Source organism: Dama dama, chromosome 30, assembly GCF_033118175.1.
Source record: "Dama dama isolate Ldn47 chromosome 30, ASM3311817v1, whole genome shotgun sequence".
Taxonomy (NCBI): domain Eukaryota; kingdom Metazoa; phylum Chordata; class Mammalia; order Artiodactyla; family Cervidae; genus Dama; species Dama dama.
Genome location: NC_083710.1, coordinates 20,590,213 through 20,614,215, shown reverse-complemented (window position 1 = coordinate 20,614,215; position 24,003 = coordinate 20,590,213). Strand labels below are relative to the sequence as shown.

Here is a 24,003-nt window from a genome sequence, read left to right as displayed (position 1 = left end):
TAAATTTTAAGCTTTCTAAATGGCACAAGTAATACATGTTTATTGGAAAGGAATAATACATAAACAAATAGAAGACAACAAAAAAATTATCCAGGAACATCCACCTGAACAGCTGTTAATATTTGGATTCTATTTTCCCAGACACTGTGTATGTACGTGTGTGTGTATAAAAGGTGTGTACACATACAGATATGTGTTTATATGTCGAATTTCTGCACATTTGCATACATACATGTGCAAAATTTCTGCAGATGTATGTGAATATATATGTGTGGATACACACACACTATTTTTATGAGATCATACTGTTGTGTAACCTGCTTTAGTTTACTTAAAAGCACACCCTAAACATCACCTTTTCCCATGAGCAAATATATTTCTATATGAAGGGTTGATTCACCAGGCCAATGACTCTCTTTCTCACCAAAGCAACAGGTTTTATTAGAAAATTGCTGATGCCTCAAGGTGAAGAAATTTAGAGGCAGGGTGGGGAGCAGCCTTCCAGGTTAGAATGAACAGCTTGTGCAAACTCGGCAGTGGACAGTGAAGGCAGAGAAGAGAGGCAGAAGCGGGCTCCACGGCTACAGCGCAGCTGGGTCTGGTCAGTGGGGGCTCCAGATGCTCAGGGAAGAATTTCTAAGAAGTGGACTAAATTTAGAAACATTTCTAAAAATGAAAACTAAAGAATCCGCCTGCAATGCAGGAGACCTGGGTTTGATCCCTGGGTTGGGAAGATCCCTGAATTAGGGCATGGCAACCCACTCCAGTATTCCTGCCTGGAGAATCCCCACGGACAGAGGAGCCTGGTGGGCTGCAGTCCATGGGGTCGCAAAGAGTCAGACACAACTGAGCTGACTAAGCACAAAATATTTTACAGTTGTTAAAATACATGGTTACGAGGAGTTTTAATGACTCAGGGAAATACTTAGGTTTTCATAAATTTTAAAAACTACTAAACAGTATATATGTGAAGCTCACAATTCAAAAATCACTTCTATGTTGGAGGAATGCTAGGAGCATAAAAGCCAAGATGTAAATAGTGGTTGTCTTTAGGGAGTGGGATAAGACATTATTTATCTTCCTCCAGCATTTCTCCATTATCTCTTTTTCTCTAATCAGGCATTATTTCACATAACATTTTCAATTAAAAATTTTTTATTTGAAAAAGATAAAAAGTGGCCACCAAAGAATATAGCATTTTTTCCCTGAAGAATTGACGAAATATACAAATGTGTATAGCTACATGATTCATAGTGTCTCTTATGCATTATAAAACAATAACTGTATATTTAAATTGGAAGCTGAAGAATGATAGTTTCTTTCTTATAATTTGAGGAAAATTACTGAATGAGAATTTGGTACACAGTTCAAACTTTATAGCTGTCTGGACTTAAAAACTTTTGTATATTGGATTACAGGACAGAATTTACTGCCCAAACTAAGGCAGATAAAGCAGATTTAAGTCAGAAGACAAATTGGTCTGTTTTTCCCCCTGTGTTTTCTGAAGCCAAAATGTGGTCAGTCTTTGGGAAGCAAAAATTATGTTTAACTGTATAGAAAGAAAACTGAGAGTTGAAATGGGATCATCACCTAATTTTTCCTGCTGCCAAGAGAAAAGAAAGTGAGACAAATAGTGCCCCTGAGACGCTTTCCTTGAGGGGCTGAGAGTGGGCAGCTTCACGTGAGGCTTTCATTCTACACACTCTTTGTGTGACCTTTTATGAACACTTAACTTTCCCAAAGTCATGTGGCTCATACAGATGTGGAATTGGAATCCCAACACTACATCCTTAGCCCCTAAACTCTTCTGCTTCATCTAATAGCAGTAGTGTGGATAGAAGTTCTTCTCTACTTGTCCAATGAACCCTGAGTGGGCTTCAAAGACAAGCTTATCGTTGACTCCTCTCTTCTTGATGGTAACATGCCCCATGAAGTGCAGGGAAAAAATCCCAGTGTTAGCTTTATCTCCTCAACAGTGAGACAAGGAATTTTTTCACTCCCTCCTTCTGATCTTTTCCGTTTCCTTGGTATCTCCAACTGACCCTTGAGCACAGCTAGCAGTCAAGGAATTACTGAATTAATGACAGCTAACCAACCTCTGGCCTGACAGGTTACTAATGATATTTTATGCAGCACCTACATCTTTTCAGAGTGATCCTAAAATCCTCACTAATTATAAAATAATAGATTCCGTTAGAAGAGAACCCACCAACCAAAAAAAGTTTTCCAAAAGGACTTCTCACTGCTTAAATAACTGCTTGTGAGGAATGAATCTCTGTCCCTACAGTCTTAAAGTTAGCAAGCAGAGCAGTCATTTCTTTAACGTGATTTGCTTTATATTTGAAAGTAGTTCATTTTCTCTCATTTACATATTTACTTGAAATATTTTCCCTTTTTATAGTAAAAATGTTGCTTCATTCAGAAATGCTATCCCTGGAATTCTCTGGCAGTCCACTAGTTAGGGCTCCACACTTCCACTGCAGGGGACACAGGTTCGATCCCCGGTCAGGGAACTAAAAATCCTGCATGCCCTACGGCACGGCCAAAAAAAAACAAAACAAAGAATAGACACGCTATTCCTTTTCTGCTCTTTTGAGTTGTCTGGGGCCCAACAGAGAGAATTTGAACATGATCCTGGTGATCCCCATCAGTGTCTTTAACCAGCAATACTGTCCCAAAGGAGTCTGTTTTATGTAAGAGTTAGTTTTCCTTAAATGGTGTTACTTACGACTGCTGGTGAAGGGACATGGATGCTTGCGACAGATCGCGGGCGGATGTGGTTGACCAAATGGCAGAGGACAACGCCATCCATGAGGGCGGCCCCCAGGTCTTCGTGCAGGCTGACCTTGAGTCTCATCTCGATGCTCTGAAAAGAGATCAAAAGGAAATCAATTGCTCTCAGGCAACTGAGGGTAAAGTACAGTTATGACTATTTATGAACTGGGGTTTAAGTTTCACTATAAAGGATAAGAACACCTGGAAAACACAACCTTTCAAAAGATATTAAATAAAATTCCCTCTGTAGAAAAATTAATTCAGTTATGTAAAAAATTTTTAATCAGTTGAATTTTTAAAATAATGGAATCACTTCTTGAGTTCGAAATTGCCTCAGGCTTAGCAATTAAAACAGAAAACCAGAATGAGTTGACAAATAAAAGCCAAATCAGTGGTAACTGTTTTGCAATGTAAAAAAAATAGTGAATCAATATGCGGTACACATGAAACCAAAATGATATTGTAAGTCAACTATATTTTAACAAAAGTAAATAAAAGAAGTAAATATAAACAAAAAGCAAATGAAAAACCCCAAGCCAACCCAAACTTATTATTTCGGATAATGTATCTCAGACAGCCTGCAGTGGGCAGAAGAGAGATTACGGGTGTTTTTCTCGGACTATGCTTTCATTCAAAAAGCCATTTTTCTCCCTTCTTAAAAAAAAATTCAAAGTTTTATTTTGAGGTCATTATAAATTCATACGCAGTTATAAGAAGTAATACAGAGAGATCTCAGGTACCCAGTTTCCTTAAGGGAGCAACCCACAAACGTACACAACTGGGACCCTGACATCGACAGAATGTGCACCTCGCTACAAGGAGCCCCCGTGTTGCCCTCTGGCAGTCACACCCACTTCCTCCCACCGCCAAGCACCTCTTTGTCCCTGCTCCCTTCTCCTCTCCTCCCAGGACTCCCAGGACCAGAATGTAGATCATCTGTTACAGCAACTCCCGAAGGTCCCTGAGGCTCTCTGCTCATTTAGTTTCAGTCTGTCTTTTCTCTCTCTGCTGCCCAGATTAGGTAATTCCTCTTGTTCTTTCCGACAGTTCATCGATTCTTTGTGACGCTGTTGAGCCCATCCCCCGGGCTTCTCATTTCAGATAATGAACTTCCCAGTTCTAAATTTCCATTGGTCCTTCTTCATGTCTTCTGTTTCTTTGCGAACATTATCTATTCCTCTGCCGAGGCATTCAATTTTTTCCCTTTGTTCCAACCATGTTCATCACTACTTGTGGAAGAACCTTCATGGTGAATGCCGTATGATCTGTCGGATAATTCTAACATCCCTGCCATCACAGTCAGCTGTTGATCACCTTTCCACATTCATTTTGGTTCTTGGGACAATGAGTGATTTTTTTTTCTGGTTGAAAACTGGACATTTCTGGTATCATGTTATGAGACTTTGGATCCTATTTAAACTTTCTCTTCTGGCTAGCTATTTTGGACACTGCTCTGGCAGGGAATGGGAAGGCACTACCTGGGTGCTGCTGCTGCTAAGTCGCTTCAGTCGTGTCTGACTCTGTGCGACCCCATAGACGGCAGCCCACCAGGCTCCCCCGTCCCTGGGATTCTCCAAGCAAGAACACTGGAGTGGGTTGCCATTTCCTTCTCCAGTGCATGAAAGTGAAAAGTGAAAGTGAAGTCACTCAGTCGTGTCCAACTCTTCACGACCCCATGGACTGCAGCCCACCAGGCTCCTCCGTCCATGGGGTTTTCCAGGCAAGAGTCCTGGAGTGGGGTGCCATTGCCTTCTCCTATCGCTGTGTAAATGCAGATTGCCACTTGGGGTCAGCTGATTGGGACTGGGATAGAAATCCAGGCTGCCCATGTACAGCTTCCACTGACACCATGGGAGGGGAGGGGATTGTTTTTAGTTGGTAGGGATGACATTCCTGGCTCCCAACTTGGCCTTCTCTGGTATCATCCCAGCAGAGGTGAAAGTCAGCTGCCTATTCCATCTTTGCAGACATGGGTAGCACTGGGGCCACAGGTTTTCTGTAGCTGGAGTAGAGCATTTATTGTCTAAAAGTTTTCTGTCTCCCTAGGCTGTCCTTCTTCCGGTCCTCTGAGTAAAGTAAGCAAGCTTTTGTTGGGACTTTTTAAAAAAAAAAAAAAAAAAAAACTGTTCCCATGAGCATTTCCAGTTTCCAGCTACTTCAGCTCCAAGTCCGAGAAAGATGAAGCAAAAAAGAAAACCCACTGGACTCACCACTGAGTCATTCCTAGTCCCAAGGAACCCAGCTGGTCTGAATTATTCTCTCCACCTTTCAGAGTGCTCTTATGCTTATTTCATATAAAATGGCCAAGGGTTTTAGTTGTATTTAGTGAAAGGAATGGGGAAAAGCACATCTATTCCATCTCCTCAAAAGCAGGAAAATCAATTTTTTAAACTTCAAATACAAATTTCTGATTTACAGCAAAGCTCCTCATAATTGGGTAACACTGTGAGAAAAGATGACTTAATTTGGAGATTTGCAATAAGTGAAGCACTTGAAAATCAGTGCATGTAATAGTGTTGCATAATTCTCTTTCAGAACCGTCCTGTGTCTAGACACCTCATTTTTTTTCTAAGCTTGCTTTCAGTCTCTAATTAAATTAAAACATAAGCTATCAATATGACCCAGGCTTTAAGATAAAATTATATCACTCTTTGAGAGGCTTGTCTCAACTTCTCATCTTATTTTTATATATCTCTGAAAGTTCGCCTCCCAAGTTTACAGCACATCCAAATACTCGAGGCAAATGACAGAGGTCTGACTTGCCCAACGTGACTGTTGAGTCAACCACAGTGGCTTAAAGTGGTGGTGAGGAGTTTCTGGGTTTTTATCTCTTTCCTCCCGACTACCTGCTATATATATACTTTATATAACTGTATATAAAGTATCATCTACAACAAAAAAAGATTCTGACCTACCTTAAATTCAGCTTTAATTTTACTAATAGAATTCATTGCTCATGTGTAAAATTCACTGTTATTTGAAGGTGTATATTTGTTTCCTTCTTACTTATTCTCTCTTCTCAATAGACTATAGGCTTCATGAAAGCAGAGACCTTTTTGTTCTTTTCTCTCTCCATCACCTAGACTATATGACCTGGCACAGAGCAGCAGTCAATAATCATTTGCTAGTGAAAGAAGATATAGTATAAAATCCACCTCTTCAAGAAGCTTCCTATATTCTTCTAGCTAATGGCTATGGTACTTCTCTTTGAATATAAAAGAACTTATGTAGTAATTCATGATATGCTGCCTTTAATAACTAATATCAGTGAGTTCTCTGGTAACTGATCCTTGTCCTGCCGTTTGACCTTCCACATACTTATGTGAGACCCTCCTAACTAGACACAAAGACCATGAGGGTAGCCAAATATATACACAGTTGCCACTAGGAGCTGTGCTGGGAGTAGAAATACAACATGGGATAAGATAGCCATGGCTCCTGCCATCACCAAGCTTAAAATCTCCCCTGGCACCCAGTACAAGACTTCACTCTTGGTAGGAACTCAAATGGTTTGCCTATGAAATGACGTTCGAAAATTCTGGCTAGTAGGGATAACTATAAACATCTTTAAATTCATGTAATCTTATTAAATAAATTAATAACAGTGCATTTTTAAAAGTTTTAACTTTTATACATAGGTATTAAGTATTTCTACTTATATTATCTCATAGATTCCTCACAAAATCCCACGAAGGTAGATGGGAGCTACTGCTTTAATATATGAAAAAACTCAAATTTAGAGATGTTAAGTGACTTGCCCAGTAGCAGACAGTCAGTAGGCGAGCTGCCTAGATTTGAAACGAGGTCTGTTTGAAGTGTTTCAAAATCTACTTTTTAAAAATACAGAATGCTACTTTAATGCTGGAAATTATTATTCAGTAATACAGTGTTTCCCGGTACCTCTCGGAGCTGTTCCACCAGTTCTTTTTCTTCTCTCATCTGTTCCATTTTCCTCCGAATCGTAAACTGTGGGTCTATAGATTCCAAATTTCTCTGCGGTCTTAGAAACACTAGAAGAGAAAGGGGGAAAAGCCTTTATGGAGTGTCTAGTACAGACTGCCATATCGGGCTGCTCATGTTTGAATCAAATAGTTTATTTATCCCAAATAATTCATTCACCACTCACAAAAACAGGAAATTCTGACTTCACATGAAAAGCTTGATTCAAATATTCTAGAGAAGATTATGTTTTCAATTATTCTGCATTGTGTGGACGAACAATCAGCTGAATCCAGGAAAGGGCTTGGTCATCCTTGGTATTATTCCAGACCCCTCCTCTAATTTTTCCACTGCTTCCATTCCAAGCTTTCATCTACACTCCAGGTTTCACAATCCTTTCATTAAACTTGAATACTCTGCCTCAAGTAATAAGCCAGAATTGCTTTACATGTTATAAACAAGCACAGGTTAATGATTTTGTTGGCTGAGGTTTTTTTTCAATCAGCCTGGATTAAGAACTAAGTGATGATGCACACTACCCACTCCCACACGTTACCTATCTGAGTGTGGAGGGGAAATTCTGGCTTCTATCATGTCACTGAAAGTGCATCCCTAAGTCAGCTCTTCAGAGATGACCGTAGATTCCTTTTAGAAAAGCTGAAAGGATGGGAGGTGGTGTTAAGAGATCATCTCTGCCTGCAGGTCCTTAAAATTACAACCTGCCAGGAATAGCAACTCACAGTGGCAACTCTGGAAGGAGTTAAGTCTCTGACTGCAGACAAAATGAATGCTCTCAAACTCTGAAGGATAACATCTCTTAAAGACTATCAAGAAAGCAAGCAATATTCTACATATGGGCAGTGATTCTAGCAATTCACATTAGGATATAAAGCACAGGGCAGATTTAAACTTGAATCTTTCTCTTCCTTTGATTCTTATTAAGACTATCAACCTAAGACTATCAACCTAAGACTATCAACCTAAGACTATCAACCTAAGACTACTAGGGTGCATAAGACTATGCACCCTAGAGGGAGCAAAGTGTGGTTAAGAGCTGCCACTGGTTCTCTGTGTCCCATAGATTTTCAGATTGGGAGAGGTGGGGATGGGAGGATGGGGGACAGAGCTTCAGAAAATCTGGGGCAGAGAACTCCAGTTTTAAAAATCAATACCACAAAGAAGGCTGCACCAACATACTGTAATCCTAGTAGCTTCCATCACCATATCTTCAATAATATAGAATAAGAAGATTATGCAACGTTTATTCTATTCTAACATTTTCTATGAGCCACTTTAAAAGCTAATTCAATTTATTTATTGTTAAATATGGTTTACAAATATACTTTGAATTAAAAACTGGGGTCCACCATATAATCAATTATCCTACATTCATACAACTATGTCATTTTAATCCTAATTTCTATCTTTGAATCAAAACACCTTAAGGAATGTCTTGCACTATACTTTTCACATTTAGGTATTTTCTTTCTAAATCAGTTCTAGGATATTTGAATCAGCATTCTGGTGCTCTACAGAGGACCAGAAAGTTGACACATCTTAAGAAATCCTTGACTTACGGAAGTTAATGGAGCAACAGGATGACCACTGTACATAAAACACCTTCTGGAACTTCAGAGAGAAGTCAGCCTGAGGCCTGGGCTTTTGTCTCAAGCCCCCTGAGGAAGTCACAGGTGGAAAGAGCCAAAGTCTTGTCACCAAGACCCACAAAAACCAAACCCCACATGAAGTGAGACCAATTGTTTCAAAAATAAAGGAAAGGCAGGCCGAGGAAGCAGGGCAGACCAACCAGCAGGGAGAGACGAGATAAAGTTGCCTTTGCACCATACGGAGCCCAGCCAAAAAATATACCCACTTAAACACAGTGATCAGAAGAGAGATACATTACAATGGAAAGTCCAGAAAAAATCCACACCCTCAAAGAAAAGAAATCAACCAAATTTACCAAAAAAGTCAAGGAATGTGGACTTAGTTGAGTGATACACATACTGGTCCGCAAGGGGGAGCCCCAGCTCCGTTTAAATAAATCCGATGTTTTCTTTGGAGGTTTTCTTTTCCTTCGGCTTTTTTTCTGGGGGCAATCTTAACTGATACTGCATGTTTAATATTTCCAATATGTTTTTACTGGCAGACTTCATTCTGAATACGAAGTTATCAGGAAGTTAAATTAACTGTGAGCTTTTGGTTAACAGCACACTCTTCAAGTATCTATGCCCTGTTAGAGCCCTATGTGAGATAACAAGATAACGCAATGGGGTCTGGGTTTTAAATACCTGGTATTGCTTTTCATCTTAAATGCCCATACATCTCAAAAAATACAAAATGCATGCTTGGGCATTTGCTTTATGAATATAAGCAGCCAAAAAATGTTAAAACATATGTGAACTGTTATTTTTAAAATGAACACTTCAAATGTACATAAAATTATTGGAAACTGGACTACTACTAGTTTTCTAAATAGATTAATTATTGTAGAATATATGAGAATTTAAAATGAATTATTTAGACTGATAATAAATCTACAGAGCACATAAGTTTGTTGTGACAGAATAACTTTAATAAGATCATTATGGTAGCTCTGATTATACTATCTACAAGTGCTCGCTTCGGCAGCACATATACTATACTATCTACAATTCTTTTTTCAAGTCATATTTAAATAATAAATACAGTGACCAGTTTGGTCAAAGCCTCAGGAAATTGGTCTATGGAGGAATTATTCTAGCTTTCCTTAATTTTCTATCACTACATTTAAGAACTCCCCTACTTAATTCAGGGGAATAAAAGTTAACTTGAATAACAGTTAATGCCCTGTTATAGGAAATATTTTTCAAAGCAAATGCCACACTGATTAATGTAAATAAGAAGGAAAAAAAAGCTGGGACAAGAGAGCAGAGGGAGGGTGTACATGAGTGAGTGAGTGTGTGTGTTTGTGCTCAGCTATATTCGACTCTTTTCGACCCCATGGACTGTAGACCACCAGGCTCCTCTGTCCATGGGATTCTCCAGGCAAGAATCCTGGAGTGACTCGTCATTTCCTCCTCCAGGGGATCCCCCTGACCAGGGATACACCCATGTCTCCTGGGGCTCCTGCATTGGCAGGCAGATTCTTGACCACTGAACCACCCGGGAAGCCCGTGTGTACACACATGTATATAGGCAAGGAAATAGGAGATTTAAGATGCAGGAAAAAAATGAGTCCTGCTTTGCTGTTTAGTTACTATATATCAAACAACATTCAAAGAATGAAAAGGATGGTTTGCTCATACTCACACCTACAGAGACAAATTTCTAAGCAAAAATTCTGCAGGGAATGATGAACATGCTTATGCAGAATATCAAATTCATTCTGCAGGTACAGGTCAAATTCTACTATTTTCCCCTTATCGCTACTTCCTCCTTCACTCTCTTCATCATCTTCATCCCTGACCTGGGAATGGTCTGTCAGCTATGAATGCACAACATTTTTTATCTGTGCCTCTCATTGGCACTCATCACTTTTTGTCTCACAGTATAGATCTGCTCTTCTCCATAGGACTCTCTAATACAGAGTTTGTCTGTTTCCAATTTAAACCTCTACTCCGTCCAAGAAAGCAGCTTGTTTGATGAATAAACAAACAAAAAAAAAAAGTGTTTCAAATGCTCCCTCATTCAAAGATCAGACAATCTGGGACTTCCCTGGTGGTCCAGCGACTGAGACTTCCCCTTCCTATGCAAGGGGTAAGGGTTCGATCCCTGGTTGAGGAGCTAGGATCCCACATGCCTCATGGTCAAAAAAAAAAAAAAATGAAACATAAACAACACAAGCAGTATTGTAGCAAATTCAAAAAAGACTTTAAAAAATGGTCCACATCAAAACATCTTAAAAAACAAACAAGCAAGAAAATAGACATCAGTCTATCTGGAGAGTAACTTGGCAGAATTAACCTACCCTGATATAAGCAGTCACCTGAAAAATCTCCTAAAGCTTAGTTTCCAGGTTTGAATGCCTTAGACTGCAAAATAAAGAGTTCCACAAAGGCAGAGATTTAGTCTGTCTTTTTCAGAGCTGTGTCCACAGTAAAGTGCATCATGCCTAACAAACAGTAGGCACTCAATAGATATTGGAACTTCCCTGGTAACTCAGCTGGTAAAGAACCCGCCTGCAATGCAGGAGACCCTGGTTCGATACCTGGGTCAGGAAGAGCCCCTGGAGAAGGGACAGGCTACCCACTCCAGTATTCTTGCCTGGAGAATTCCATGGGCAGAGGAGCCTGGCAAGCTATAGTCCATGGGGTTGCAAAGAGTTGGACACGACTGGGCAACTTTTAACAGATATTTAAGGATGTGCACAAGAAACTATTTTTTTTAATGTTATAAAAGCATCTTTCAGTTAAGCAAAGAAAGCCCACTCCTCTAAAAATTCCCTGAAATGCTATTTATTACAAGAAAAGCATTTTGCATAGAAATTATTAGTGGATATTATTAACCTTTATTATCTAAATTTAACTCCAGATTTCTTCTCTGTGGACACATGAGGTTTGGAATTCAGCTCTCCACTTCCCTTTGGAAACTAAAAAACCTGGACAGGGTGTGATGTTAAAGACATACCAATTCAAGGGCAGCAATAGGATGGCTTTGAAAAAGTATCATGAGCTGTAGATCCAGTTAACGTGAATCAGAAATCTGATTAATACATTCATTTATTCCCTCTGGTGCCTAAAAATGAATTAGATAAATTCTCTGCCCTCAGAAGGCTCAAATTTCCTCTCTATTGTCTTGGGCAGTTTATTTAACCCAGGGGTTTTTACCTGCTTAAACAGAACAACAAATCAGCAAAATAATCAGTGCGAAGACTCTATGGTACACCAAATAAATTAGCGTCTCTTAGTGTAGGGCACAGGCAGCCATTGTTTGAAAAATGCCCAGGTGATTCTAATATAAAGCCAGGATTGAGAACCACTGAAGCAACCCCTCCCAACTTCAGTTTCCTCATTTTTGTGATGGGGAAAATAATGCCTAAGTGTAAGATTATGGTAAAAACAATTCCAGAAAATGTCTGAAAACTGGCCCAAGACAGGTATGTCCATCCATTCATTCACTTTCCAGTGATAGTTTAAAGATCAATTTTAAGTATAAATGTGAGCACCCACCAATTTGTTGAAAATGAAAAAGAGAAAGTACTTCAAAGGAATGTAGGAACAATTTTAATTTCAAAATGAAGGGGGAAAGGAAAGACAGCGGTAGAGTAGTAAGGGGGCACAAAAGAAGGAGCAGAAGTGAAGTTTTCACGTTAAGAACAACTTGAAGTGGAGCTGCCCCCTCCAGCCCCAGGGGCCGGACAGACTAGAGACACACGTCCACATCCTTCTCCATCCACTTTAGGAGGCAGGACTTTGAGGATTGTAGAAGTTCAAACTCCTGAGGACTTCCTAGCCACTTTGTCATTTTTATTTCTTTGAAGAATGAGTTTAGGGAAGATATGGGAATTTGAAATGACATATATTTGAAACAATTTATTATTTCAAATGTGTTTCTTTAAATAATTTTATTTCAATATTGTCATTTAAAAAAGTGGGAATTTTAATACAAAGCATGACAGTGAACAAGGCATAAACACGCCAACTTTACCAAAAGTAATTAGTAAAAATCATAAATGAAAGGCAAGTTGCATTATGCTGGGTAGAGTGGGAATATGATGCCATTTATTTTCACAGGTTGAGATAACCACAGATATTGGGCTATGGAGCAAATATGAGGAAACAAAACTGATGGGGTAATCAGCTTTGAAATGCCACAAGGGGCCACTGAATGGGATCTACTGTTTCAGAGTAACCAGGAAGAACAACATAAAAGTAGGCTATTTCCCTCTTCCAACTTTAGCTCACAGACTTGGGGATACATACAGTGTTTCTTCATTAATTAAAAAAACACTTACAAAACAGAAAGAGAATGTGAATGTATGGAAAAAACCGCCACAATATTATAAAGAAATTAGCCTCCAATTAAAATTTAAAAAAAAAAAGAGAAAGAGACTCACAGGCTTAGAAAATGAACTGATGGTTGCTGGCGGAGGGGAAGGAATAGTTAGGGAGTTTGGGAAGGTCATGTACACACTGTTATATTCAAAATGGATAACCAGCAAGGACCTCCTGTATAGCGCACGCAACTCCAGTCACTGTTGGGCGGCAGCTGGATGGGAGCAGGGTTTCGGGGAGAGTGCATACGTGTATATGCATGGCTGAGTCCCGCTGTTCACCTCAAACTACCATAACGTTGTTAATCGGCTATATGCCAATACAAGATAAAAAGGTTAAAGTTTGAAAAAAATTAAAATGCATTGGAAAATGTATTCAAATCAGAAGGCAACATTTAGCTCAAAGAGAATGAAGATTTTATTTGAAATGTCAGATTTGGGAACCTACACAAATATTTGAAAAGACTTCTGCTGCCAGAAAATTATCAGATAATTAACAGAAAACTATCCCTTCCCTAGGGCATACTGTAGACAAATTGCAAAAAGGGGAAAATAACAACTACCCAATGCCTGGTCCAGGTAGATTAATACTGAAAACAATCCCTTTGTTATTTTGTGTGCATGCGTGTGTGTGTGTGTGTGTGTGTGTGTGTGTGTGTGTGTGCGGTACACTATAATAGCCACATGTGAATCCCTAGAATTTTCACTCATAGAAAAAATATCAGAGAAGTATTGCATGGTTATTTTATTTTCAGGAAGATTTTCACCATGATTATTTTCTACGGAAATCTTAAGACTTTATCTGGCTTAGTATCTTGCACAAAGAATCCTCAATAAACAGCTGTAAATGTGAAGGTAGGTTGGTGGAGAGGAGACTGGAGCCTTGGGCATGGCCCCGGCTCCCCCTCTATCTAGCAGGGTGAGCCAGGCAGGTCACCTCACCTTTCTCGTTTTAGTTGGTTCATTTATAAAGACAGAAGCTATGTCTAAATCTTACCCAGCTTTAGAAAGTCTTTTTCAGATATCATTCCTAAGGAAATACCAAATCACACATAAATCTTTCATTCTAGGCTTTATTTCCTTTAAACATCATCAGATCCATAAATAGCCATGCTTTCTGAGAAACGAAAATGATTCTCTCCCCTTTAAGTAAAGGAATAGTTTATCAAGAAAGTTTCCATTTAGCCTTCCTCAATTTCCAGAATTTAAAGTGGGGTGATACAAGAAGGAACTTTGGTTTCCTTGTTGTTGTTGCTTAATCACACTTGCTTTTGGTTTGAAATTTTAGAAATCTATGAAATAATAAAATTCCTTTTGTAACTAACCTGCCAAAATATACATTATCCTTCTATGAAATGAAGTCTGAAAAAGCATTTTTTGGTTGAATTTTGACCAGAAATCACAACAAATGTTTTACATATATGGTTTCTATTCATTACATATAACATATTGATACTTAGATTAAAAAAAATAACTTATCAGAAAATATATCTTCTTGTGTTTGCACTGTGGTTTTACCCCACATGTCACTTTTCTTCCCTATAAATCATACTATTTCATTTAACATTACTTTTAATTACTTTGTATCTTGGAGTAAAATGCCTAAGATCTGAACTAACAGACCAATATGGAGATTGAGATATCTGTAGTTAAGGATCTCTAAATAACTATATGTATTTTATTTTCATCTTTTAGACTACTTTAGATATATAGTGGCATGAGACCAAACAATATCCACATTAATCCTAACTAGGTGTCCTCAATTTTTTTTTTGCATATTTGATTCTCAAGCCAAGTTACCATTCTTGCATATTTGTTGTCGTTTAGTCGCTAAGTCGTGTCCAACTCTTTTGCAACCCCATGGACTGCAACATGCCAGGGTCCTCTGTCCATGGGATTTCCCTGGCAAGAATACTGGAGTGCATTGTCAATTCCTTTTCCAGGAGATCTTCCGGGCCCAGGGATAGACCCCACATCTCCTGCATTGGCAGGTGGATTCTTTATGACTGACGCACCAGGGGAGCCCTCTTGGCTATTATATAGATGAAAGGGCTGAAGTTATCAAAAGTCAAAATGTGCAAAGAATTTGCAAAGAAAAAAAAAAGCAAGTGATTTCTCTTCATTTTTAGAAATTCCTTACTTCTAACCATTCTTAGTGCACTCCTTTCAGATCAGTCACAGTATGTCTTAATTACTTTAAAAATCTCATTATCAAATGCCTGGATAATAAAAGATGAAACTCCAAAAGCATTAGTTCAGAAGAAATTATCCAAATGTACAAAAACACAAATTTTTATAAACAAGCAAACACACCAAAAAAAAAAAAAAAAACTCAAGCAGAAAGAATAGAGAAGAAATTATTGTACAGTCCTTCCAAAATTCAGAATGTTCAAGATAATTAAACATAGTTGAACAAACTGCCAGAGAACAATGCACATGCACTCTTCTGGACTTTCCAGGTTTCCTATTCTCTCTTAAGTCAGGCATGCAGGAGAACACATTCTATCTTCAGCTGCACAGAAATGAATGTTCAGTATATTCATTCACTGGCTTATTAATGAGCAAATTGAAGAATAGGTACAAAGCCACCTACCATTGTCACTGTCTCCTTCAGAGGGAACACAGTAGCTAGAGTCGTCCCATGTTTGTGCCTGTGTAAGTTTGTTGAAGGAGATAGGAGGAAGAGTGAGGGCTGGGTCTGCAGGAGGGCGAGAGCGCCAGTCGGCGTACGGTTGCACAAGGACCCGGAAAAACCAAAAGGGCGGCAGCATTTCACAAATGGCATAAGGAGTGTATGGAAATGAAGCGAATTTCATATCATGGGATTTAATTTCAAAGGTACAATATAGCAGAAGAATGAAAGATGGCGCATGGAATAAAAAGAATGATAAAAAACTGAGTGTTAGTACTTATCAATCATATACTTTGCATGCAGTTAATATCATTCATCGTTAACAGTTCTCAAGCCCACAGACTTAAGAGCACTAATGAATCAGGTCCGCGGAAAGAAGGGGTCCCCATAGATTATGCAGATAAAAAGCAAAAGCCCTACCAGATATCTTTTCCAAAGACCTTCTAAATGACAATTTTAGCAAATATGACTCACCATAAAAGCTGGCTATGCAAAGTTTAATATGTGTAAATATGTCTATTATATACAAATCAAGCTATTATAGAATCAGCATTTACAGTTGGTGAATTTTTTTTTCCCAAGGCAATGTAAAATTTCTCTTTAAAGACATCTATAATGATAGCTGAATCTAGTCAACTCTGCTCAACCCTTGAACCATAGATATACCTCTCAATATTTTCTTAGATATTGATCAGTATAAAACCAATTTTGGACACTAGTTGAGTCTCTTTAACAACAAACCTAATTAACCAATAGATATCAACCAGTTCAAAGCACTTTTAAGTTGGTCATTTATGAAATAACATCTCTTTTGGGGGCACTAACTATTCATATAGTAGTTTTTGATATTTAGGAAATACCTACACAATTTTTATTCAATCTTAAGGCAAGGCTGGTAAAATACATGGACATGGTTGTAGGAATGACTATTGGGTATATATACATTTGTCTTTCCTTGGAGGAAAACATAGAAAAAAATTTCTTTTGAAAAAAACTACCAGCCAACTTAAAGAATCTAAGTTTCTATTCCAACTTGCTGATTTGAGCAGTCTGTTTTTATTTATAACACAGAAATCTTATGAATTCATATACTTAATTTTAACATAAAAATCATTTTTTAAAGATCCAAAGCTATTTAATCAAAAAGAATTTCTCTTTTTTAGTCATATGATCTTCAATTAAGATTACTATATATATTTTTTCCAGAAAATGTGAAAAATACATCCTGTAATATTTTAAACTTAATAAATATAAATTTAAACATTCCCAATAGATGATGCTAGTTTCATAAAGTTCCAACACGCCATCTGATGTTCCTGAAGAAAAATCAGTATTATTTACAACAAACTCCACAAAGCTTTCAACAGCTAGCACAATTTCCACACTGGTTAGTCAGCATTATAGAGAGGTTGGAAGCTAGGAGAGGAAATTATCTTTGTTTCCTGCTATTCAAAATGAATATTTCACTTAGTTTTCACCACTACAAAGAATCAGTTCAACAGTATAGGCACAAAGTTGATAAGCTGAATTTGGACCCCATAAAAAGAACTGGAAAAGTCATGGAGACAATTTTACGACTAAGCTACAAAGATGCACATTCAAAAGAAGAATATTATTCTGTGGAGATTCGTTCAACTTTTGATTTGCTCTTTTAAAATTGTCTAAAACTGCCTATAAGGGACAGGAGAAAGCCTAGCCAAATATGAGGTCCTCGGTGTGCAGAGAACATTCCTGGCAGATCACCACTCAAGGCATGGGTGCCCGTATTCCTCCCAGCACAACCTGAGACCTTGCAAATTGAAGCCCAGCCCATATCTGGCTGCATACACTCAGGTCTGTAAATGGTGAGGCCAGTCATTTGAGTCCAATTTCAAGTACAGTTCGGCTCTCCATAAAACACCTCCTAAGCCCCACCACACACCCAAGCATGTTCTCAAATAGCCTTGTCTTATGGTCCATTCAAAATGCCAGGAAACCATTATACCTGGCCACACGTTACCCATCAACCAACTTCCTCCAAAAATGAAAAACCCTTCCTTTATAAAAGAATTATCTTTTTTTTCCTAGGGTAAAAAATTACACATATGTGTATCTGCAACTGCTGCCAAAATGCTTTACTAATAAGTCCAAGAATATTTAAGTTCTTTACTACCTTTTACTTAAAGCATCTGAGTGCCTTCTTAGCACTTAACTGAAAAGCATTGGTACAGAATATATGCAAAAGACCTAAGAATCAAAAATACTAAAACAAAGAAGTACCTAAAAGAAGGTAGACAGTGCAAGAACTTTAAATAGGAGGAGACATCAGAAGAACCAAATTTTTCTATACATACTCCTTTTTAAAATCAGTAGTTATTTTGCCCACTGCTATAATTTACATTTGTGAATGTACTAATAATAAGTTAAAATAAAGTAGGTAATATAAACAGAAAAGGTCTTTAAAATCTCTCCTGACCACTCATGTGAGTCTTGGAATGACTGCCTGTCACAGGAGTAAACATACAGACCTTACCAAGGTCCAGAGAGCAAATGAGGGGTGTCTCACAAAGAGAGTCACCATCCTTAACTCAGCAAGGTACCAGCAACCACCGAGGCAAAGGGATGGCCATTTTATCCACAAAGTATTTCTTTACCACTTACACGCCCCAACATTTTTCTCTCTTTGCTCTGATTCAAAAGAAGGTAAGATAATCTGTTACTGACAACACAGCCTTAAGAGGAGATACACTGACACAGAGAATGAAAATCTCCCTGCCCAAGCGGTAGCGAGGTTCTGATGCCAGGATTCAAACTCGCCAGCGCTGACAAGGCTGCTCCCACTATAACAGGCACGCAAAAGGCTAAAGAGAAACTCCGGAGTTGTTTCACATGGGCAAGAACGCTGAGGTTGCCACTTACCTGATCGAGGTTTCAGGCCAAACAGAGCTGTGCTGGTGCTGGTCGGAGAGATGGCGGGGGAGTTCTCTCTCATCTGTGGTGTTAGAAGGAAAGGACGCTTTTTAAAGAACTGGAGCAGAACTATGCATGTTTCTCCAGGACCCAGGATTGTAACAAAACCACGACCTCCTTGCACTGGCTGCTGTGAGGAAGTCCTGACTAAAAAAATATGATAATGGATGCATCTTCACATTGCAAATTCTTGTGGTAGAATCGACAGAATGTTATTGGGGGGAGATTTGTTCAATTTTTATATGCTCATTATAAAAGAGTTCATAATCATGTGATACTGGTAATCCTTTTCTGCTCCAGAATAGATGTGTACATTCACGTGCAGGCACGCACAAGCACGTGCGCGAGCACACACACACACACACACACACACACATCCACCTCACACATAGCACATCTGATAAAGAATCTCATAACACAATGAGATAAGGAAATAGATGATGCTGAGCAGATGTCTCAGCTATATGGAAACCCCATGCTGAATCATTTATGGTTAACGAGACATTCTAAATGTTGCCTATTTGAGCTATTTTCACTCTGCTTTCCATAAAAATGCTACTATATTTAATTTTCAAAATATATCTTATAAAATGAGTTTTTAATTATGGATAGGGCTGGATCAGGCTATGACAGCTAATGAGAGATTCCCTCCGAGATTCTGCAATACAATTAACTCACGAATCACAAGTCTCAGATTACAGATTTTTGTAAAAGATATTCCAATTCAGGTTTCACAAAACACCTCAGCTTTCATTAATCATCAGGAAACTTACCTCATTGGGAGAATACTCGCTCCCATTACTCTGTAATGTTAGGTCATTTTGCACCTAAAGGAAGAGAAAAAATGTATGGTATGCTCCATCAGATTATAAAATTTTTGAGGCAAGAACTGAGTCTGACTTCTATCATAAACCTGGCACACAGGGACACATGCATAATACGTGGAATTAATTTGTAGTTAAGTAGGCCATTTTTACTGTACACTTGCTAAAAACATGCAGCTATATTCACAGAAAAATACATCTAAAATATCATACAAACTAAGAAAAGGTATTTCCCAGAGCAAAGAGCTCAGCTCAAAGTACCTGTGAACATCAGCCTTCCAGGTTACCAAGTAACCTGCAGGCTCCCACCCGCTGGGAGCAGAAGGGTTTTCAGAAATGGTCCAAGGCAGTAGTTCTCAAATACACAAAATCTCACTGGGAGCTTTTTAATAAACGAACATGCCTGGACCTAGCAAAGTCTTACGCTACCAATTCAACATCAGTTTGTTTTGACACCAATGAGAAAACTTGATAGTTTATTTTACCCAGATCTGCCTTTTTTGTAAGGTAATCAAGAACCCCAGGGAATTCCCCATCTCTGCAGTGGTTAGGACTCCACACTTCCAGTCGAAGGCCCAGGTTTGATTCCTGGTCAGGGAACTAAGATACCATAAGCCTTGTGACATGGCCAATGACAACAACAAAATCCCATTGATCCACCCTATAAAATTTTGGTGATAACTAATAAAAACATGTTCACACATATCACCAAACTAGTATAAATTTAAGATGGCTATTCCTATTGTTGAGGACTGCTATTAAAAAACATTCCCAACTGTGACAAATTCGAGGGAATAACATATTTTTAGCATAAAATGTCATTGATTTCCCTACCCAATTAAATGGCTTAACTGCTAACAAGTAATTTGCAGTTTTGATTCTCTATCAGAAACTCTGTTCTCTAATTTTCCCTGTGTTCCTCCAATATCCTTCCCCACTGGACATTATTTATGTATGAGAGTATACGTTTCAATTCTTCCTGGATGGATGCCAGTGCTACCCAAACTTAATGGGGACAGTCATCTAAAGTGTGTTAAAAGGCAGAGAATGTGGTGTGCTAATTACAAGCCATTTCATAATCAGTCTCACCAATGTAATGGCACCAGCCTCTCTCATGGTGTTTCTGTGTGGTTTATGCTCTATGCTGATTCCATCAGGGCCAGGCTGTCTTGCTCAGCACAGCTTTCTGGGACCCATCCAAATGCAAATTACCCTTGAAATCTAGATTAATTTCTCTTTCCTTAAACTCTTATCCCTTCTCCTACTATCCCAGAGTACTTAAAACACCCAGGATTATGGGCCATCTCATAGTCTTCTCTGCTTTCTCAATATCCCTGGCTTCTTTCCTCCACAATTTTTAAAATGCCTTAAAAGTGAGGGCAACTTCATCTCTTTCCTATTCCAGTCTCGGGTACTAGAAGCAAGGCTGCATCCAGCACAATGACTCAACACAGACTGGCTAACTGATTCAAGACTCTGCTTACGAAATTGATTTCTTCCTGAACCGGGTAGAAGAAATAATATAGAAATAACCAGACCATAAAGAAGGGGCCCATTTAGGTTCCACATATCATGAGCACTGGCCTTGCTCATCTACCACTTTCTTTTCCATTCCTCTTTCTTGTGACTTTTTTTTTTTCCACCAGAGCCAGAAATACTCCCTCCCTTTTTAAAATCATGAAGACATATCTGTCATGGACAGAGAATTGCCCAAAGAAGGAAGATAAGGAATAAGAATTCTTTACACCGAACATGACTCCTCGTTTCATCAAAAAGGAAAAAAAAAAAAAAAACAAACAAATTAATACTATAAATCAGAGATGGAATGGAGATCTTTTTTTCCTAGAGGCTTGATGTCTTCCTGATACTCCTGAAATCATGTACACAGGAGGGTATCTATTTTACTGGAATCAAATGTGGTTCTGCAGGGTCTTCCCTGGTGGCCCAGTGGTTAAGACTCTGCGCTTCCAATGCAGGGGGCATGGGTTCAACCCCTCGACAGGGAACTAGATCCCACATCTTAGTGGGAATCTCTGTGTGCTATGCAGCACAGCCCCCCAAAAAAGATTTAAAAAGTGGGTCTGCAGCAGGATTCTAACATGGTCTCAAAGTATCTCTTCACTGACTACTAGCTGTAAGGGGAAATAGAACAAAACTTAAATGGTAGAGAAATCAAGTTCCACGTCAACTGGGTGATCAAATTACCATCACCAGTGAAGCACAGACATATACAATGTGCCTCTGAAGGTGATACCCTGAGAAGGATGCCACGTCACCTGGGCAGCATCCCAGACAAGGCACGGAGACTCAATCTCATCGTGAGGAAATATGAAGGATTTCTGTCCCACAAAATTAGAGGCAGTTCATTCTTTAAAAGAGAGGAGCACTATATTCTTTAAAATTTTAAGGTCATTAAAAAATCAAAGACAGGTTATGGCAGAATAAAGGAAACTATAGGTACCTGACAAATATTGCCTCTAACCTGGATCCTACTAAAGGGGAAAAAGTGCTGTGAAAAACATCATTAGATCAATCTAAATATCTGGGATATGGAGAGCAGATTAGATGAAACTATTTTATCAGTGTAAATTTATGAAGTTGATAACTGAAGTCGAGTTATATAAGATAAAATCCCTACTCTTAGGAAAGGTACATTGAGATGTTTAGGGAAAAGGACTCTGACGTACAAAACTTATCCTTTGATTTTCAGAAAAAGAACTCTGGGGAAGAAGAGAGAGACAGAGATACCACAAAAGTGGTAAAATGTTAATCACAGAAAATGTGGGTAAAAGGTTATAATTTTTTCGTAACTTTTTGCAGAGTTCTGTCATTTTTTAACCTTTTATAATTATTTCCAAGTAAAACTCTAAACATAAAAGTGAGTCTGCACAGAATCAAAAGGAGCATGTCTCAAAAGGAGAGCCTCATGAAATAGACGCAGGACAGCCTTCACACAGAGGCTTCCTGATGTCCCACCACTGGGTCATCCAGTGACCCTCCTCTTGGGGAGGAGGGAGTGCAGTGACTCCAAGGACAGAGCGGAGGAACAGTCACAGCTAAAGTTAGGTGTCCCGAGTTATAAGATGGATCCTAACTTACAGAAAATCAAGAAGTTAGAGAGGCAGCCCATGGGAGTCCATAGTTAGCAAGCCTTTGAGACGGAAAGAAAACTCAATGTAATTCCAAATCACTACACTCAACCATGAAACCATATTCTCTAGGAACACGGGTTTTTAAACTAGGGCTCTTTTCCTTCTTATTTAACATAGAGACTTAGCTAGTTAAGAGTGTGAGACTGCTTTACTACAGTACCTGTTCAGATACCTCAAGGGACATAAGTTGGCTGTACTGAAATTAGCCATCCTAAACCCATTCAGTAAGAAGGGATGAAACAGTCTATAACCAATGTTTTACTCCCATGTTACCGTCTCAGACCTCTCTCTCCCCCCGCTTTTTCTCGGGGGGACCTTCTAAGCTTATGTCTAGTTTTATGTCAAAACTGCTTTCTCTGCAGCCACCTGAATTTTACCCTACATAGCTACCAACCTACCCTTACCCTGTCCCCAAACTCCCCCATCAGTTTATCTTTGCTAGTCTCTTAATCCTCCTAGACATTCCTCAAATCACTTACTCTTTATCTTTCCCAGTTTACATTCAGCTGGTCAGTCAGTTCATAGGCTGCTTACCCTGGCTGGTCCTACCTACCTCCAGTTTCTGACAGAGCCAGGATTCCCTGTGGGCCTTATTTGCCATGGCCTGACTTAAAACTGTCTGACATAAAGATTTAGAGAATTCAATGGAAACAGTCAACTCTCATCTTCAATGGGAGGTGAAATATAATAGATAAGCAGGAAAACTAAAGAAGCTAAAAGTATAAAAAATTTGAAAAACAGATCTTGAACAAATTTGAATACTGATCTCACTAATGAAAGTTCTTGTTCAGTCGCTCAGTTGTGTCTGACTCTTTGTGACCCCATGAACTGCAGCATGCCAGGCTTCTCTGTCCTTCACTGTCTCCTGGAGTTTGCTCAAACTCATGTCCATTGAGACAGTGATACCATCCAACCATCTCATCCTCTGTTGCCCCTTCTCCTGTTGCCCCTTTCTCCCCCTGCCCTTAATCTTTCCAAACATCAGGGTCTTTTCCAATGAGTCGGCTCTTTGCATCAGGTGGCCCAAGTATTATAATGAATGTTCTACCCCATGATACATCTTGGTAGAATATGGGAGCCACTCTTCTGCGGCAAAATACCGCACCAGAACTCTGGTTCATCCAAGAGCAGCCTTACCTCACATTCTGGAGACGCCTCCAATTGTATTTGACCACTGTAGGAATTACAGAATAAAAAGACATAAATATAATTTAAAGCAAAAATATTTCAATGTAAAAAGAGAAAATATACTGTTATAGAAAGGTCAACATACTTTAGTGCAGAGTCTTGCAATTCCAAGTCATCTGCCGGGTCCACAGGGTAAAAGTTTACAACGCTTCTCTCTGTAATATCTGTGCTTAATCTAAAGAGTAGGGGGGGAAAAAGTGTTACCAAATTACTAAACTTTAATAAATCCTACTGCTTTCAGTTATACTTAAAAGTTGTGTTTATCATTAGAATTGAGTAATAAAAGGTTCATGGTAGAAATTTCAAACTATTTAGTTTCCTCACCATGACTATATATATATATATATATATATATTTAATATAATTTTCAATCTACTTTGGTATCAAAATCCAACTTATTTGAAATAGAATAGTAATTTCTGATAAGGTCAGAAGAGTCATAGGTAGCACACACTAATTTTTTTTTTTCTTTTTTCTTCTTCATTTATTTTTATTAGTTGGAGGCTAATTACTTTACAATATTGTAGAGGTTTTTTGCCACACATTGACATGAATCAGCCATGGATTTAC

General features: G+C 38.7%; 1 protein-coding gene across 3 annotated transcripts in view; it reads right to left on the bottom strand.

Moving 5' to 3' along the window:
* Positions 1-24,003, bottom strand: part of LRCH1 (leucine rich repeats and calponin homology domain containing 1) — a 210,336-nt gene that overhangs the window by 21,863 nt on the left and 164,470 nt on the right. For all 3 annotated transcript variants that reach the window (XM_061133487.1, XM_061133488.1, XM_061133486.1), the window contains exons 12-17: positions 23,519-23,608; positions 23,383-23,419; positions 19,043-19,096; positions 18,219-18,291; positions 6,676-6,785; positions 2,729-2,866 (exon numbers count right to left, since the gene is read on the bottom strand). In XM_061133487.1, coding sequence (XP_060989470.1) covers positions 2,729-2,866; positions 6,676-6,785; positions 18,219-18,291; positions 19,043-19,096; positions 23,383-23,419; positions 23,519-23,608 — 502 coding nt within the window. The remainder of the gene's footprint in view (positions 1-2,728; positions 2,867-6,675; positions 6,786-18,218; positions 18,292-19,042; positions 19,097-23,382; positions 23,420-23,518; positions 23,609-24,003) is intronic.